Consider the following 17,177-nt stretch of genomic DNA (forward strand, 5'->3'; position numbering starts at 1 on the left):
TGGAATTAGCGAATAGCATTTGCGAAATAGCAAAGGGTTATCACATGGACTAAATAGTATAATATGTATAAAGTACCTGCCTAGATAGCACACGGCACAGCATACAATAAAATAAATTCCAGGTGACTTAAAGAGTAACATTTTAAAAAACTGAATTACTCAAAAGTAAATTGATCTTGATCAATAGCATACAGACTCATAACAGGTAACAGTGCCTGACGTATCTTTTCATATAAGATAAAAACAATAGGTGTCACATAACAGTCTTTTAATCAATTAATCTTGCCAACAGTGAAACATTTCAACTTCCATTTATATAAAACCTTAAATTTACAAAAACTATTGTCAAGAAAGCCTCTTTGGGCCGGCCCCGTGGCTTAGCGGTTAAGTGCGCGCGCTCTGATGCTGGCGGCCCGGGTTCGGATCCCGGGTGTGCAGGACACACCACTTCTCCGGCCATGCTGAGGCTGCGTCCCACATACAGCAACTAGAAGAATGTGCAACTATGACATACAACTATCTACTGGGGCTTTGGGGGAAAAAAAAATAAAATTATTAAAAAAAAAAAGAAAGCCTCTTAAATTTATAGTGCTATCTATGTGCACAGATGTTAGTATAGTATTCACTGATTACAAAGCTGGTTTGTAAGGTTGGTCAGTTAAGAAAGTTCCCTTCTAGAATTAGACTATCTAATAATCCTACTACAGCATCAGCAGCAAGCTATGCAGTTTCAATGAAAAAAGTTTCACAAAAGATACAGTGGAAAAACAGCCTTGTTGTCTAAGCTATAGCTTACAATTTTTCATGGCTCCTCTGCCATGAGACAATATCATAGAAAATTAGTCAGTAGACAGGCAAGCATCATGGTGGTAGCAGAAAGTGGTTAAAAGACAGTCTTCCGAGTAAGACAGACTGGGTTCAAATCCTGACTTTGCCACTTAAAAAATTTCCTGAAAAGAGGGCTGATATCCAGCCAATATATCTGTTCTGATTGGCTGGACAACCATTTTGATCAGCAGGTACCCATGCCATACTGGTATTATTAAATATTTTTAATATCATTCCTAGTTCTTGCCACATAGTAAACCCTCAATAAATAATAGTTATTATTATTCCTAAAAGTTGAAAATAGAATGTAAGGAAAAGAACAAAATGTGTATACTCACAAGTAATCACACATCTCTACCACACATTAACAAATAACTACACATAAACTACTGAAAATGGCCACATAACTTCTTCTTTTTTGTGTGTGTGTGTGAGGAAGATCAGCCCTGAGCTAACATCCGTGCTAATCCTCCTCTTTTGGCTGAGGAAGACCGGCTCTGAGCTAACATCTATTGCCAATCCTCCTCCTCCCCCCGCCCCCCAAAGCCCCAGTAGATAGTTGTATGCTGTAGTTACACATCCTTCTAGCTGCTGTATGTGGGACACAGCCTCAGCGTGGCCGGACAAGCAGTGCGTCGGTGTGTGCCTGGGATCTGAACCCGGGCTGCCAGTAGCGGAGCGCGTGCACTTAACCGCTAAGCCATGGGGCCGGCCCATCCACATAACTTCTTAATTTTGACACCTCTGAGAATCAAAAAGTCACCAATCTAAAAAGTTCTAAGTATAATCATTGACTATAAAGAAAAAGGCAGGGAGATGAAGTATGTAACTTCTGTGTCTCCATCAATATACCAAATATCAAAACACTCTAGTTTGGTGAAATATACAGGTTTATGCATTCTATAGCAACATGTCTATTCCCAAGTGTCATGAAGACTAAACATTAAACTACCTGTTTCTAAGTACTTGTCCTCAAATATTACTTATAAAAATGAGGTTTAAAAAATTACCTTTTGGGCCGGCCCTGTGGCTTAGCGGTTAAGTGCGCGCACTCCGCTGCTGGCGGCCTGGGTTCGGATCCCGGGCACGCACCAACGCACTGCTTCTCCGGCCATGCTGAGGCCGTGTCCCACATACAGCAACTAGAAGGATGTGCAACTATGACATACAACTATCTACTGGGGCTTTGGGGGAAAAATAAAAAAAAAATAAAATAAAATTATAAAAAATTACCTTTTTTTTTTCAGAAGGTATGATGCTTTCAGATAAAAAAGGGCAAGTAGCAGAAGAGTTTCGAAAATCTAGTGCTCGCTGTAGTTGCTCCTACAAAAAGAAATACAAAATGTAACCTTAAAAAATGACTTCAAAATGATTTAGAATGATAGTAGTCCAGAATACTCATTACTTTCCATATTTTGGCCACCTCAACAATATGTTGGTATTAAAAAGACTTGTTTTTTTAAGAGTTGTTTAAGTGTCATCCTTACTTACTCGGTAAGTGCTAATAACAAACTGTGTCCTTTGACGAATTCTTTCTGGTTGTTCCAAAGGATGTGCTGAAACTGGAGGTGCCTTTTCAAATAAAAATTCAGAGCCACAGGGAGAAAGCTGCAGTCTGGAACCATCAACATATTGTACTTGCACTGAATCATCCTCATAAAGCACCATTCGCACTTCAGCTGCCATTACTATGACTATGGATAAAATGTCCTTCCAAGGTGAAGACTGAAGGAAATAGGAAACAGAGTCACACTTTTAGTCCTCTTAATGTATAAAAGTTCTATCAAAACATACGGATGCATTTTCTAAGAATATAAGCAAAATATATTGTCATTGCATTTATTTTTGTTGAAGGAAAGGTGATTTATTTTACTGCATACTCTTAGATGATCTGAAATTAACATCCCGAACAGAATGCCTTGATTAACCCTTAGGGATTTAGGTACTCTAGTGTGGGAAGATAACCTAGAGGGAGGATAACCCACCAAGTTATAACTGCCTTTAGAATTTTAGTAGCTTTACTTCTCCTGAAGTTTAATTTCTGTAAATTATATCCTCAGTATCTAATTTCAAATAACAAGCAAATTCCACTCTTGCAGTAAGAATACAGCAAATCATCTGTAATACATGCAACAGGCAGGCCAAAACTAACTATTAGGCATCAGAGAAAAGAACACTGAAAAAGAAATCCAAATACCTGGATTTTTGTCCCTAGCCTGGCATTAAGTAGCTCCATGTCACTACTAAGCAAGCTAATTAATCTCCTGGTGTCTTAGTTCATCCTTATTTCACTGAATTCAATTTCCTCTTCTCTACCTCTAAAGTGACTCTGTGTCTTCACCTATGCTTTCCATATAGGTATGACTGAAGGGGAATTAGAGAGTTGGGTTCCATTCATACTCCACCATTTACCAGCTCTAAACCTCAGGTTGTTTGTTTCCTTATTTGTAAAATGGGGATAGTAACAGGATTATTGTGGGGATTAGAGAAAACACATATGACAGTGCCTAGTATTGCGAACATGGCCTTGTAGGAGCTCAATAAATCTTATGATTCCTTTCTAATACTAAGCTCATCCTCTTCTAGAACATTATCTCCTTCTACTACTCAGGTGATCAAGTTTCACCCGATAGAAAAAAATAACTTTCCAAAGATACCAGTTTACCCTTATTTCCTACCAATAAACTTCTCAAATGTAATATCCACTCATTGTCCACTTTCTCTCATCAATCTTCAATCCATTGCAATCCAGCTTTCTCCTCCACCTCTCTACTGAAATTGTTTCACAACGGTCACCAATGTCTTCCTACATCCAATGACTTCAGTCTTCATCCTACTCAACTGGTCAACCTGTGACAGTGTTGTCTACCTTCCCCTGCACCAAACTCTCTCTTCCTCTGCCTTTTATTTAAAAAAAAAAAAAAAAAAGCTGCCATGGTTTTCCCTACATCTACCTCTGTTTTTAGTTCAATGATTTCTCTTCTTTACCATTCTCTTAAATCAAGGATTCATCAAGACCTGACCTTGGTCCCCATTCCATCTCTTCTTACTATATACACTCATGCTGCTTTTAGCCCACCCTTGCTTTTTAAAAACATCTTAACCCTTTTCAATGTTTGTAATTAGCTACGTATGATATGGCCTATAATCCATTGTGGAATATGTCAGGATATAATATTAAACGAGGTGGTCTTGTGCTGAGGAGATTCAGACAACTTCAATTATTTTCTTTTCTCTAGAGAACTTCCAAATCTACCTGACCTCTTTCCACAGCTTCCAGCTGCCTCCTAGACCTCTCTTCATGTCCCTGTCCCATGGATAAATCAAACTCAACATGAGTAAAATGGAACTGAGTCACTCCCACCAAAAACCGACATCTGTAATATCCCCTAGTTTCACTTTCACTCTTACCTCTCAAGTCCAGTCTACATACAGTAGGCAGAGGGAGCTTTTAAAATAAAAATGAGATTACTCTCTGGTTTACAGCCCACCATTTGCCTTAGAATAAAATCCAAATTCCTAACCATGGCCTACAACAGCTACATAATCTAGCCCCAGCTACCTCTTCAAATGTCATCTCCTAACTCTCTCCTTCTTGTTCAGGACACTTTAGCTACATTGGCCTTTTTAATGTTTTTTAAACAAGCTGTTTCCCATCTCAGAACCTTTGCACTGTTCTTTCTGCCTAGCATGTCCTTTCCTTGGCTCATCACATGGTTGGCTCTTTATCACCAGTAAGATCTCAGCACCAATATCACTTGCTCAAAGGCTTGACTTGACCATCTCGGTTAAAGTTGTTCCTAACCATCTCCCAATCACTTTTTATCCATTTCATCTTTTTCCTTCATAGCATCTACCACTACCAAAACTGATTCTATTTATTTACTTGCTTTTTGTCTTTTCCTACTCTGATATAAACTCAATCAGAGCAGGGACATCCTCTGCCTATTCACAATTGTACCCCTGGTATATAAAAAAATGCTTGGTAAATAATAAAGGTGCAATAAATATTTATTTAATGATGAAATAATAAATAAGTGAATTTTAAAATTCTTGCTCCTCCTGAATTTGCCATTTGAGTTAATGGCATCGCAATGTTAGCAGCCAACGTTAGCAAAAGTTGACTCTCACTGTTTCCCTCCTCACCCTTGTAACGAATACTGTTGATTTTCTAAGTCTCTCTCTTGAACCTGGCTCCTCTTTTTCTATTTCAGGCCAACAACTCTTCCCTCAACTCCTGCAACTGTCTAGGACCTTTCTCCAGTTTTTTCCCTCTTCAGTCCATTTCCAGTATTGCTGTTATAACTTTCCACAACCCAGATCATACCAACTGCTTTACATCACTTGTTTACATACCTGTTAAATGGCAATAAATATTAATAGCAATTAATTTTATTTATATTGCAGCTATATATATCAGATGTCTACTTGCTATTACAGGAAAAAAAAAAAAGATGCAGATAGACGGAGAACTTATTTTCTAATACCAATTGGAAAAAGATCTCTATCTCTGGCCAAGCTTTTTTTTTTTTAAAAAACAGCTTATTGAGGTATAATTGTTGTTTAGATTATTTAGATAATAAAGCACGCACAAGAAACAGTGGAATGTCTAAAGTTTTTGGCGTATCACTAAAAACCATAATTCGGCTCCAACCCACACTTCCAGCCTCATCTCTACTGTCTTATTTCTGTTTGCGTTTTCACCACCCAGCACATTACGTCAGAGTCTTTAACGATCAAAAAGCCACAAGTCTGTTCTTGACATCAATGGGAACCTCATTTTTCAAAATGCAACACCTAGTTACAGAAAAAGCCTCATCAAAACAACCGTCTTACACTCACAAAGCAGTTCTGAGCTGAAAAGTCTCGGAAATGAGGTCAATCAACGGCCCCTGTGCTTTAACTGGCCAAAATGCTCCACTGCGGTGTCTGCGCCTGCCCACAACTGCTTCTCTCGAATTTGACAAATTACCAACAAGTGATGTTTCTTGATGAAAGAAAACAATCACAACCACAGGGGAATAAGACCACACGGAAAGTGTTTTCGCCGAGACGTCCGTCAAGTCCGAAGAGCCGGAAAGCGGCGGCAGCGCCAGCTACAACCCCGGGGAGAAAGCATAGACAAACCGCAGCGCTTCAAACCTTCCCGCACCCTGAGCCAGCGGCTCGCCTCTCCGCAGACAGACCGGAAGTCCCGCCCTGGCCGTGCCCTCCGCTACGGGGGCCGCACCCCGGCGCGTCCCTGTGAAGGGCGGGACCGGAAGTAGGGGAGGTGCGAGCTCCCGCTCCGGAATCTGGTCGACCTCCCCTTGTTCTTTGCTTCCGGTACCCCGCATGGAACCAGTCTGAGCGGTTGTTATAAAGCCTGAGGACCAGCATTATCCAGCCAAGAACTTACCACACGGATGGATTTTAGGGAAGTGTTGCTTATGTAAATGATCTAAACAACGATTATACCGCAATAAAGCTGTTTAAAAAGAAAAATTGGCCTAAGATAGAGCCCTCTTTTTTCCTAATTTGGTATCAGAAAATACAAGTCTTTCAACTATGTATCTGCACTTTTTCTTTTCTCTAAAATAGCGAGTAGACATATGTGCTATATTTATTTATTTCCATTAAAGAAGTGTTTATGGAGAGCCTACTATGTGCTAGGCATGCTGGAGATAAAGTAGGCAATAAGACCCAGTTCCTTGGGTTCGTGCATGGGGACTAGAGGTTAACTGGAAAGAAACGACTAGACAATAATTTAATCACAGTTGTGCTAAGTGTTCCTAAGATAAAATACAGAGGTCTGTGAAAGCATGTAGTGGGCAGAGCTAACCTAGGCTGAGGAAATAATTTCACTGAAATCCAAAGGATAAGTAGGTGTTAGCCAGGTAAAGTGGGGGGAAAGTATTTCAAGTAGGGGTAACAGCCTGTATTATGACCCTGAGGTCCAAAGGAAAGATCTTGCCCCTTGAAAGTGTTGAAAGAAAGACAGTGTGGTTTAAGTATGATTAAAGGGGAGAGAGAGGACTTTAGGGGAGAGAAGCCTGAAATGGGGCTATAAAGGTAGGCAGGGGGCAGATCATTATGAATTTATGATCATTATAGACTTTATCTTAAGAGCGATGGCAAATTATTACAAGGGCTTTAAGCAAAGGTGGCAGCACCAAGGGATGGGGAAAAATCTAATGCCTTAAATTCATCTTCACTTTTAAAAGCCTGATATGTAAATTGACCTCAATCTTACGTAAAGTGTAATAAGGGCATCCTTAGACAACTATGTTTTCATTGATCCGTAACATCAGTCTGTATAATACAGTGCTAACTTAGGTCCTATCCCACTCCCACCTTTTTTCTCTCCGATGCCTAAGAACCATCTATATATAAATTCTGTCTACTACAAAGGCGTTTTGTGATGCTATTTGTGCTTTAGAAAGATTCCTGGAACTGCTGAGTGGAGAAAGGATTGTAGAATGCAACAGCAGATGTGGGGAGCCCGGTAGGAGGCTTTTGAAAAAGCAATTGGATGATGGCAGTTCAGACTCAAGACTGGGCAGTAAGGATGGAGAACATGGTTCCAAGAAATATTTAGGAGATTGACTCTATAGTTTTGGTTAGGATTGAATGTGGGGGGTAAGGGGGAGGTAGGAGTGAAAAACAGTTCCAGGGTTTCTGGTTGGGGCAAGTGGATAGGTAGCAGTGCCATCCACGAGAGGGGGATGTAAGAAGAAGAGCAAATTTAGAGAATAGCATAATAAATTTTGTGAGTCCTCCTGGTGGAAATGACAAGTTAGTAAAGGTCCAGAATCAGGAAATTAGAAACAGATCTTGAGGTCAGTGGCTGATAAGTGCTAACTGAAGCTACAGGAGAGGATGAAATAGTCCAAGAATATTGTGACATGAGAAAAAAAAATGCTTAGGACTGAGCTTTAAGGAACACCAACACTAATCGATTAGGAAAGGGAAAAAAAATTGTTGAGGAACAGCATAAAGCTAGAAAGCAAGCCATTGTGTTCTGGATGCTTAGAGGTTTTCCATTGTGGTGTCACTTAACACTGTCAGGTATGGCCTAGAGAACAAGCTAAAGAATGAGGTGTCTATTAGATTTAGTGACATGGAGGTCATTGGTGACTCTAGTGAGGGCTGTTGTATATAGTGAGGCGGGAAGCTATAGTGGGTTTGAAGAGCAAGTAGGAAGTAGCGAAATAGAAAAAATGAGACACCGCTTGAGAAGTCTGACTGGGAAGCAGTGAGAGGACTGTAGTTGGAGAGAAGTGAGGGCCAGATTTCTTTTGAGGAGAGGAATGGCATGTTGAACAGCTCATGCAAAGAGCCAATGGAGAAAGAGATAAAAAATAGACCAAGTAACAGTAGAGTTCATGAGAATGAGAGGGGATGGGATTTGAGCATGTATTGAATAATTGGCCTTTGAAGGGGAGGGAGGGATGAAGAGAATGCAGAGGCATTTATGCACATCTGTCTGGCGGCTTTTTTTTTTTCTGAGAAGCAAGTCATCAGTTAGGGGATGAAGGGGCAGATAGAGTCAAGAGGGCTTGAAACAGTTTTTAAAAAGGGAATGAAGAAACACAGTAAGATTACTGGCAGCGCTGACAGCCTGATTGAAGGTGGTGACTATGAATTCACAGTGCTACAAACCTACCAGAAACATGACCTCCAGCTGCCTGGATGTAGCAGCAGCATTGTGTCCATCTAGGCTTGGCGTTTTGCCAGGTGGCCACACTACCACAGTAGCATACATGCCCTTAAATTATTTACATTTGCTAAAGTCTAGTCAACCAAAGACATCCAGGCTCAAGCCTGTAGTCTGACAAAATCAATATTTATTGACATGCAAGGGGGCACACTCCAGGGGGACTGTGGATGGCGTGATCCACAGCGGGAGGAGGGTGCCCTCTTTGGTGAGGGTGGATTCCTGCTGAAGGATTCTGAGGAAGCCCTAAGGGAAGGGAGACTGGTTCTGAGTTAGATGTTTCTGCAGCAGGATTAGGAGAGGCAGGGACTAACTAGGGATGGGGCGCTGTCATGAGGCATGAGTGGTTAGTAACTGGGTATCCCCAGTAATAGATGGTGGGGATAGCAAACTAGGTCTGGGGGCCTCTTTGGTAACAAAGCAGTGGTCACCCAAAGAAGGGGACATGCTGACATTTTATAGCTGCTACATGACCTTGGAAGAAACAACGTTTCCTGTTAACTTTGCAGCTGGCTTTATCTGTGTCTGTCCTCCCAGCCTGATTAACCGCAGGGCTGCTTTTTTCTTTTTCAGTCCAAGCTGATTTTCAGTCCTTCAGTCCTGGACAGGTTTTTACCCTTTCATACCAAGCATCCTCCTCTCTTACTAAATGTGATTTTTGTTTTTTTTGACAAATTACAACTTAATCCATACCTATCTGTCCTCCCTATAGATAAGATTAAATGAAATACCTAGTTGTAGAATTGCCCCTGCTTTCTGACAACTTCCAGAGTGAACCTCCAGTTTCTTAGACCCTCTCCCAAATCATCCAACCAAAGCCCAAATCCTGTAATAGGTCCTTTCTAACACCCTCTTACTGACACCCCCAGTTCCCCACAGTGTATATTCTGCTTTACTGCAACAAGTACTAAACCCAACATATTCAAGTACAGGTATGCTCCTAATAGACTTTGGCTGGAAGGGCATTGACAACATAAAGACAGAGGGTCTGAGTTGATGACATGACTGGCAGGTTCAGACCAATATTTGCACTTTGTTGCCAGAACAGAAGACTGTGATATTCACTGGCACCTTTGAGTCCTTGCTCATTGGAGACTTGTACTAACAATCCCTACAAAAGACTTACTGACCTGTTTCTGTTGAAGAAATAGCAATCCTAAAGGCAAATAATTGTGGCAAAGGGCCAACTCTTCCTTTCATTATGTACTTTTGCAGTTTTAAAATACATCCACACATTCCTTAATGACATCCTGATATGGCTTTAGAGACTCACTTAGAACCAAAAGACTGTGGTGGAAGTAATGGCTGTGTGCAGCTTCCAAATGCAGTTCTTCCTGGGTCTTTGGCAATACTCTCTCTCAAAAATCCAGCTGCCATGTTGTGAGAAGTCCAAGCCATATGGACAGGCCATGTGTAAGTGGCTCTGGTCTAGTGATGGCTTCAAGTCATCTCAGCCCAGTCATCAGCCATGTGAGTGAGGTAGTGAAGAAGACTCCAGATGATTACAGCCCCCAGCTGTAAGCCAGCCCCAGTCCTTAGTTCTCCCAGCTGAGGCCTCAAACCTTGCAGAATAGAGAAAATGCATCCCTATTGTGCCCTGTCCAAACTCCTGAGCCACAGAATCCATGAGCATAATAAAGTGCTTATTGTTTGAAGACACTGAGTTTGGGTGGTTACTTAAGCAGTACTAGTAACCGGAACATATACTGATCCTGTTGGTAGCTGTTGTGAGTACAGTCATGTGTCACTTAACAACGGGGCTATGTTCTGAGAAACATGCTAGGTGAGCCTCCTCTGATTGAGAAACCTGGAACAATGGCTGTGATCTGCTAGCCAGGCGGCTCACTTGACCTCCTTGGGGAGGAGTAATGGGGGAGCCAGAAGCTGGGATGTTTGATTGAAATCCCTCCTTGTGGAAGGAAAAACAGGAATATGGAAGGAATGTGTTCTTCCCAAGTTATCTAGCCAATACTTCGTCTGATGGAAAGAAATGTGTTGTTAGGCGATTTCATCATTGTGCAAACATCATAGATTGTACTTACACAAACCTACATGGCATAGCCTACTATACACCCAGGCTATATGGTACTACTCTTATGGGACCACTGTCGTACAGGTGGTCTGTTGTTGACCAAACTGTCATTACGTGGGTGCGTGACTGTATAGCAATGGTTGGTAACAATGAGCTAGTGGACAAAACTGGATGGTTATTCACAGAGCAACTTCTAGAAGTTTCAAGTATATTCAGTTAGCATATACTTGGCCCCTGGTCTAATGTACTGCCCCTTTCCTACACCTTCTTCCTCCCACCCCTGAGATTTACAGTAAGCACAGTCTTTAGAGAACTGCAGATTAAGGTAACAGCCACCATGTTATAGGAGCCATTTTGAAAAAAGAATTCTATTACAATTTCTAAAACCCCCAATTACATATATATTTCCCTTCTACAATAAGGAATCTAAAAGTTTTAATGTTTTATGTTTGCTAGTTTTCCCAAGTAGACTTGTTATTGAACCGAATTCTTATTCAACAGACACTGAACAGAATAGTAGACGATTCTGATTTCAAACCTTAATTTTAGGATATCATGTAAAAAAGTTCAACAGAAATTCTCTACAATACCAGGATACCACTCCAAAAACTTAGAGGAAACAAAACTATTTAAATTTTTATTTCCAAAGTCTAATTTTAATCCAGACGGAACAAACAAGCAGAAAAGTGAGAAAGCTAACTGTATTAGCAGACACAGATGTACCAAATGTAAAACAGTGGGTTATTAACAGAACTATTTACATGCACATTTACAAGCAATCCTTTTGTACATAAGTTTTAGTTAGTTGGAAAAAGATTTTTGACATTAGGTAAAAATATTACTTAAATAGGGCTGAGGTGGTACCACATTATAGTAGAAGTATTAGAAAAGTGATCCTCAAGGTGTATCAATTATAAAGCAGATGAAAACTTGAGTGACAAAGATCTAGTAAAATTCTCTAGTAAAAAAGTCAATGCAACTCATGCCACAAAATAAAAATGAGAAAGTCACATAAATAAAGCAAAATAATGTTCTAGGCTTTAGGGTAATGAAGTTAGGTAAAAAAAAATGAACAGTTCTAGAATTGCAATAAAGCCTCAGTGAGGAATCTTAGTTGTTTAGTTGGGAGTTCTAAGTTCGCTTGTTTTTTTTAAATGACATTTTAAAAGCCCTTGGTATCAAACAGCATCTGGATATGTAAGTCAGTTGTTAATGATATATTCTAAGACTTCAGTGCTAAAGAATTTCATGACTGTGATTCATATTTGAAACCCAATTCATTGAGACACTAAATGTAAAACTAAATGAAAGCTATAACTCATATCTAAAAAAAGGATGCTACATTTTTGCAGTAATATATATTTCCAGGCTAAGAATTTTTCCCTCAAGAAAAGTAGAATTTAAAAGATAAGCTTCTAACCAACTAGCAAAATTTACTTTCAACATTTCATTTATTTCAAAATCGATTTTATTGCAGCCAAAACAGTGGAATTAACTGTACATAATAAACTATTATATATATATACACATTTAAGTTATAGGGAATAAAGTTTATTTTGGCAGATAGTGTTAAACAAAATTAAACTTGCATACATTAGTAACATAACTCAAAATCCTTAATTTGGTATAAGTGTGACACATTTTCTTGCTTTCCTGTGTTCTGCTAAATCACCATAACCTAAACTGCTTTAAAAACTGATATGCTGAAATTTAGCTTTACTGCTTTCGCTTACGCTCTGATTCCAAACAAAACTTTTCATAAGCTTCTTCTATCTCTGGGTCCATCTCATCATCAATATCATCCAAGTACCTGTGAAAGAAGCAAAGATGATTCATAACTTTAATGTTTTTCAATTCAGAAAATGTCCAAGATGCTAAGCCACGATTAAAGAAAGGATGTGACATAACTTTCCTAGACTGAGTTATACTAGAACTAAAGCACTGTTTAGAATTACATAAATGTCAGTCCTTGGACAAACAAAAGCTTAATTTGCTAAGTTAAATTTTACACTGGATTCTAAGCCCCTTGTGTTTGAAGTTAAGATTCTGCCATACTTGTACTTGTAGAGATAGGTTAAATTCTTTAATCTAATCTCAAAATTAAATTAAAGGCTTGACATATAAACTTAGGGACTCGAGATTGATATTAATTTCATAAATTCACCTCATCAACAATTACACTATAATTAGAACATAATTTCAGATATGCCATTCACTTCTATGATGCAATATCTTATGTCTACTTAACATGAGAAATAATATTCCTGCAATGACAATGTAGTTACATTCTCATTTATTTGGAATTAGACTTTCATAACAAGAAGCTCCTTTCCAGATCATTTGTTTCAGACTTTTTCCAACTATTAGGTAGTTTAAAATGATGGAAAGCAAGGCTTTCCATGGTTAAGTATGGGGCGAAAATTTAAAGTGCCCATTAAGGCTTTAATATACACATTCCTGGGCCAGCCCCGTGGCTTAGCGGTTAAGTGCGCACGCTCCGCTGCTGGCGGCCCGGGTTCAGATCCCGGGCGCGCACCGACGCACCGCTTCTCTGGCCATGCTGAGGCCATGTCCCACATACAGCAACTAGAAGGATGTGCAACTATGACAACTATCTACTGGGGCTTTGGGGGGGAAAAAAAAAATACACATTCTTTAATTCCCACAGCCATTTAAAAAAGATAAGTACTACTATCATCTTCATTTTAGAGATAAAAAAAAAAACCCAGACTCTCAGAGGTTAAATAAATAACACAGGATTTGGGTAAGTATGTGGCAGACCAGAATTTGACTCCAAATCTTTTCCCTTTTCTGCACTTTTCCTCCACAACCAGATGCTGTCTATGTGTCTCCCCACCCCTCAAAAAGCCTTCCACCTACATGTGTGACAAAACTATCTTGCCAATCCTACCAATTGCTTTTTTTTTTTGTGAGGAAGATCGCCCCTGAGCTAACATCTGCCAATCCTCCTCTTTTTGCTGAGGAAGATTGGCCCTGGGCTAACATTCGTGCCCATCTTCCTCTACTTTATATGGGACGCCGCCACAGCATGGCTTGACAAGCTATGTGTCGGTGCGTGCCCGGAATCCGAACGGGCGAACCCCAGGCCGCCGCAGCGGAGAGTGCCCACTTAACCGCTTGCGCCACTGGGCCGGCCCCCCTACCAATTGCTGATGGGTCTTTTCCTCTTTGTTCCTCCCCCATTTCCAGTATAAGGCCATGCGTTGAAATGGCCACAAGTTCATTAGGGCAAGAGAATATAATGCTTACCAAGCAAAACTTTAGAGGATAACCTGAAATTCAATGCCAAGAACAACTTGAACTTCCAGTGTTATACCCAGCAGGTACCTTCCTTAGGAACCGTCCTAATTGTGCTTGGGTCCTTACATCCCTGTATTTTTTTCTATTAAACTAGTATATAAAAGTATGGCAACATTATATTAGAAGATCTCAAAAACCAGCTTATAATTAAAATGTCACTAAATAGGAGAGAGCATAAAGGTGGTTGGTTCACTTTTTTTTTTCTTTTTAAAACCTACAACACACATGAGAGATGGGATATAAGAAAAACTGAAGTCAGATTTAATTCATTCCTCCCTTTACTTAAGAAGAAGAACCTTTTTTTTTTTTGTGAGGAAGATAGGCCCTGAGCTAACATCTGCCAAACCTCCTCTTTTTTTGCTGAGGAAGAGTGGCCCTCGGCTAACATCTGTGCCCATCTTCCTCCATTTTATATGGGATGCCGCCACAGCATGGCTTGCCAAGCAGTGTGTCTGTGTGCCCCGGGGATCCGAACCGGCAAACCCGGGGCCGCCACAGCGGAGCGCGGGCACTTAACCGCTTGCGCCACAGGCCGGCCCAAGAAGAAGACCTAAGTAGCTTGTCCAAATTCATATAAATTGTTAACAGAGCTAGAACTAAACCTCACAAATTCTTGATCCTTCTATAACAAAATGTAGTGTAATCCGATGGTAAGTCAGTAATATAAATTTCTTTTATTACAATAAACGGCAGGTGAAGAAACTGAGATACGAGAATAGGATGATAACTTACATCTTCCCATCAGTCCAAACATTTTATATAGTAATCTGTGTTTTCTTTAATCTTAATTTATCCACTGACAGCTAAGATTTGAGCCTTTTACTACGTGCTATACAGAAGGCTCTTCCAGCTATTTATGTATTCTCATTTAATTCCCCAAAAAACTCGAGGGCTGCTACAATTCCTACTTTATGGATGGAGAAACAAGCACAGAACTTGCCCAAGGTCTGACTGTATTGGAGCTACTTATTTTAAAGTCTTGGGTATAATAACAGAATCTATTTTATAAAAACTAATTGTGCTTGAATATGCTACATTTTAATCATTTTTTCCCCTCAACTATATGTAAATTTTCAAAATCATAGTTTACATGTTTTCTAATCCGATTATCTAAAAATTTTTGGGAAACAAGTACTACATATATACAACCGTAATACCATCAAATCAAAATGCACTTTCTTTCATCTACTTTTTTCTAGTATAACTCCATCGGTAAACTACAGCCACAGAAATTTCACAAAAAGTTAGTAGCTAACGAGAACTTACGGATCACCAGCCCCTGATAAATCTGTTCCATTTTCTTCATAATCTGGAAAAAAGTCTTCTCTTTCAAGTAACTCTTGATATTTCTCTTGGTAATCTATAAAAAACAAAGAAAAAAATTTACATGCTGAAAAAATTCATACGAAATGGCCAGTTATCCCTAAAAATTTTTTAGCATGACTTTTCATCTAAGTAGATCCAATTTTTAAATAGCAGTACGCTTCCCATTATGTATTTAAGAATAGCTTTTACAAAACATATATTCTAATTGGCTTGCTTTTGCCCCCCTTCATGCTCATAAATATTAGTTACATATATAATCTTCCTTGAAATATAAGTTGGAAATCAAAGCCACTGTGAATATACCAGAGTACATTTCACAGCCAATGTGTATACTGTTTACATTCTCTACTAATTCTTTCCATCAGACGAAGTATTGGCTAGATAACTTGGGAAGAACACATTCCTTCCATATTCCTGTTTTTCCTTCCACAAGGAGGGATTTCAATCAAACATCCCAGCTTCTGGCTCCCCCATTACTCCTCCCCAAGGAGGTCAAGTGAGCCACCTGGCTAGCAGATCACAGCCATTGTTCCATGTTTCTCAATCAGAGGAGGCTCACCTAGCAAAGGTTCTGAGCAAAGGGGATTTTCTTTTCTTCTCTCTCCTTGGAGAGAGCTGGAGCATAGCTAGCTACCTGATAAATGTTTCAGTTATACCAACTTTCCCTAGGTTGGGCTCTTTCAAGGCGTAATACATGTGATATTATCGCTTTCCATCTGCCAATTGTCTTAGGCAGAGTTACTGAGTATCTTTTAAGATCAGCATGTCTATATGGAGTCCTTGTCTCTGAATAATAAAATAGATCAGTGTATAGTAAAACTAGTTACCTTAAAATTAGTTTCTTGTGACCAACCACTACCTCAGATTTCAAGAGGATAATATAATTACACAAGACTGGGTAAAGACCACGTGTTTCCAAAACTGTCAGTCTCTATAAAACTCTAACTCCAGCCTAAATGGTTGGTGATATTCTGACATCCAATTTTGGCAATTTGGAGACCATTTTAATAAATTATAAAACCTTCCTCAACAAATACTGGAGGTAACAGATAAGACAAACATCCTTTTAAATGTATAGATGAGTTCACAAAACAGAAAATTCAGTGACCAGATAGCAGAAGTGAAAAGGGAACTGAAGCCACACAAAACTACTGCAGCCAGGGGGCTGGTAGACCGTGTGGGCTCAGGAACAAACGGCTTGGATTTTAAAATCCACACAAGGTAAGAGAGTAAAGTCTTGGGTCCATGTGAAACAGGGAGAAGGAATTAGGCCCCACACCCGTATCACCCTGCACAAACCCAGGGCCTTCAAAGCGTTGGTATTCTCAAGCAAAATGTGGACCAGGGAAAAAACAAAACAAAAAACACCCTGATGGCACAGTGAGACGGCAAAGGAGCTTGGTTGTCTCTGCCTGGGTTTGGAGTAGAGACAGAAGTACTCTGAAGAAATTGGTTCCCCAGAGAATTTGTAACAATAGGCCTGCACCTCAAATCTCTACTATGCACATAAAGAACCCCTAACTTATTCCAAGCCAGTGTTAGTTACCCCTATGGCTCCTGGCAGGAGCAAATATAAAATCCACTTTGGTTAGATGTTCCTATGATCCAAGCCACAAGGAGTTTTCATGAAGAAAAACAAAAAGGCAGTTAAAACAGTGGAGCACTCATAAAGAGCCAAAATATAGGCAACAACTTCAAATGGTCTAGGAAAAAAAAACTAAGTGTGGAGAGAACAAATAGTAGAGCAAATGGAATAAAGTGTTAACAAAGGTACATACGAGTAAAGGGTAGATGGACGTTCTTTGTTCAATTTTTACTTTTGTAACTTTTCTCTAAGTTTGAGATCATTTCCAAAAAAAGTTTAAGAAAGTTAAATATGAGGTTGTAATAAAAAACGATCACAACATAAGGAAACAATTTTGTGTGTGATAATCAGAAATAACAGCAGGATTAGAATTAAAAGAACAAAAATGT

The 17,177-nt window shown here is 39.6% G+C and overlaps 2 protein-coding genes across 9 annotated transcripts in view; both read right to left on the reverse strand.

Moving 5' to 3' along the window:
• C18H5orf34 (chromosome 18 C5orf34 homolog) overlaps positions 1-5,987 on the reverse strand; it is a 29,167-nt gene extending 23,180 nt beyond the window's left edge. For 3 of the 5 annotated variants that reach the window (XM_087443249.1, XM_004422788.3, XM_087443248.1), the window contains exons 1-3: positions 5,671-5,987; positions 2,320-2,553; positions 2,062-2,151 (exon numbers count right to left, since the gene is read on the reverse strand). In XM_087443249.1, coding sequence (XP_087299375.1) covers positions 2,062-2,151; positions 2,320-2,514 — 285 coding nt within the window. In that variant the 5' untranslated portion in view covers positions 2,515-2,553; positions 5,671-5,987. Of the gene's footprint in view, positions 1-2,061; positions 2,152-2,319; positions 2,554-5,664 lie in introns of all 5 variants that reach the window. The other 2 variants (XM_087443246.1, XM_087443247.1) reach the window with 2 other exon arrangements.
• Positions 5,988-11,166: 5,179 nt separating this feature from the next.
• The window catches only part of PAIP1 (poly(A) binding protein interacting protein 1), a 31,251-nt gene continuing 25,240 nt past the window's right edge, over positions 11,167-17,177 (reverse strand). For all 4 annotated transcript variants that reach the window (XM_087443257.1, XM_004422789.3, XM_004422790.3 and 1 more), the window contains exons 10-11: positions 15,144-15,237; positions 11,167-12,366 (exon numbers count right to left, since the gene is read on the reverse strand). In XM_087443257.1, the coding sequence (XP_087299383.1) occupies positions 12,273-12,366; positions 15,144-15,237 (188 nt within the window). In that variant the 3' untranslated portion in view covers positions 11,167-12,272. The remainder of the gene's footprint in view (positions 12,367-15,143; positions 15,238-17,177) is intronic.

This window comes from Ceratotherium simum, chromosome 18, assembly GCF_057802395.1.
Source record: "Ceratotherium simum simum isolate JZ-2026a chromosome 18, ASM5780239v1, whole genome shotgun sequence".
Classification (NCBI taxonomy): Eukaryota; Metazoa; Chordata; class Mammalia; order Perissodactyla; family Rhinocerotidae; genus Ceratotherium; species Ceratotherium simum.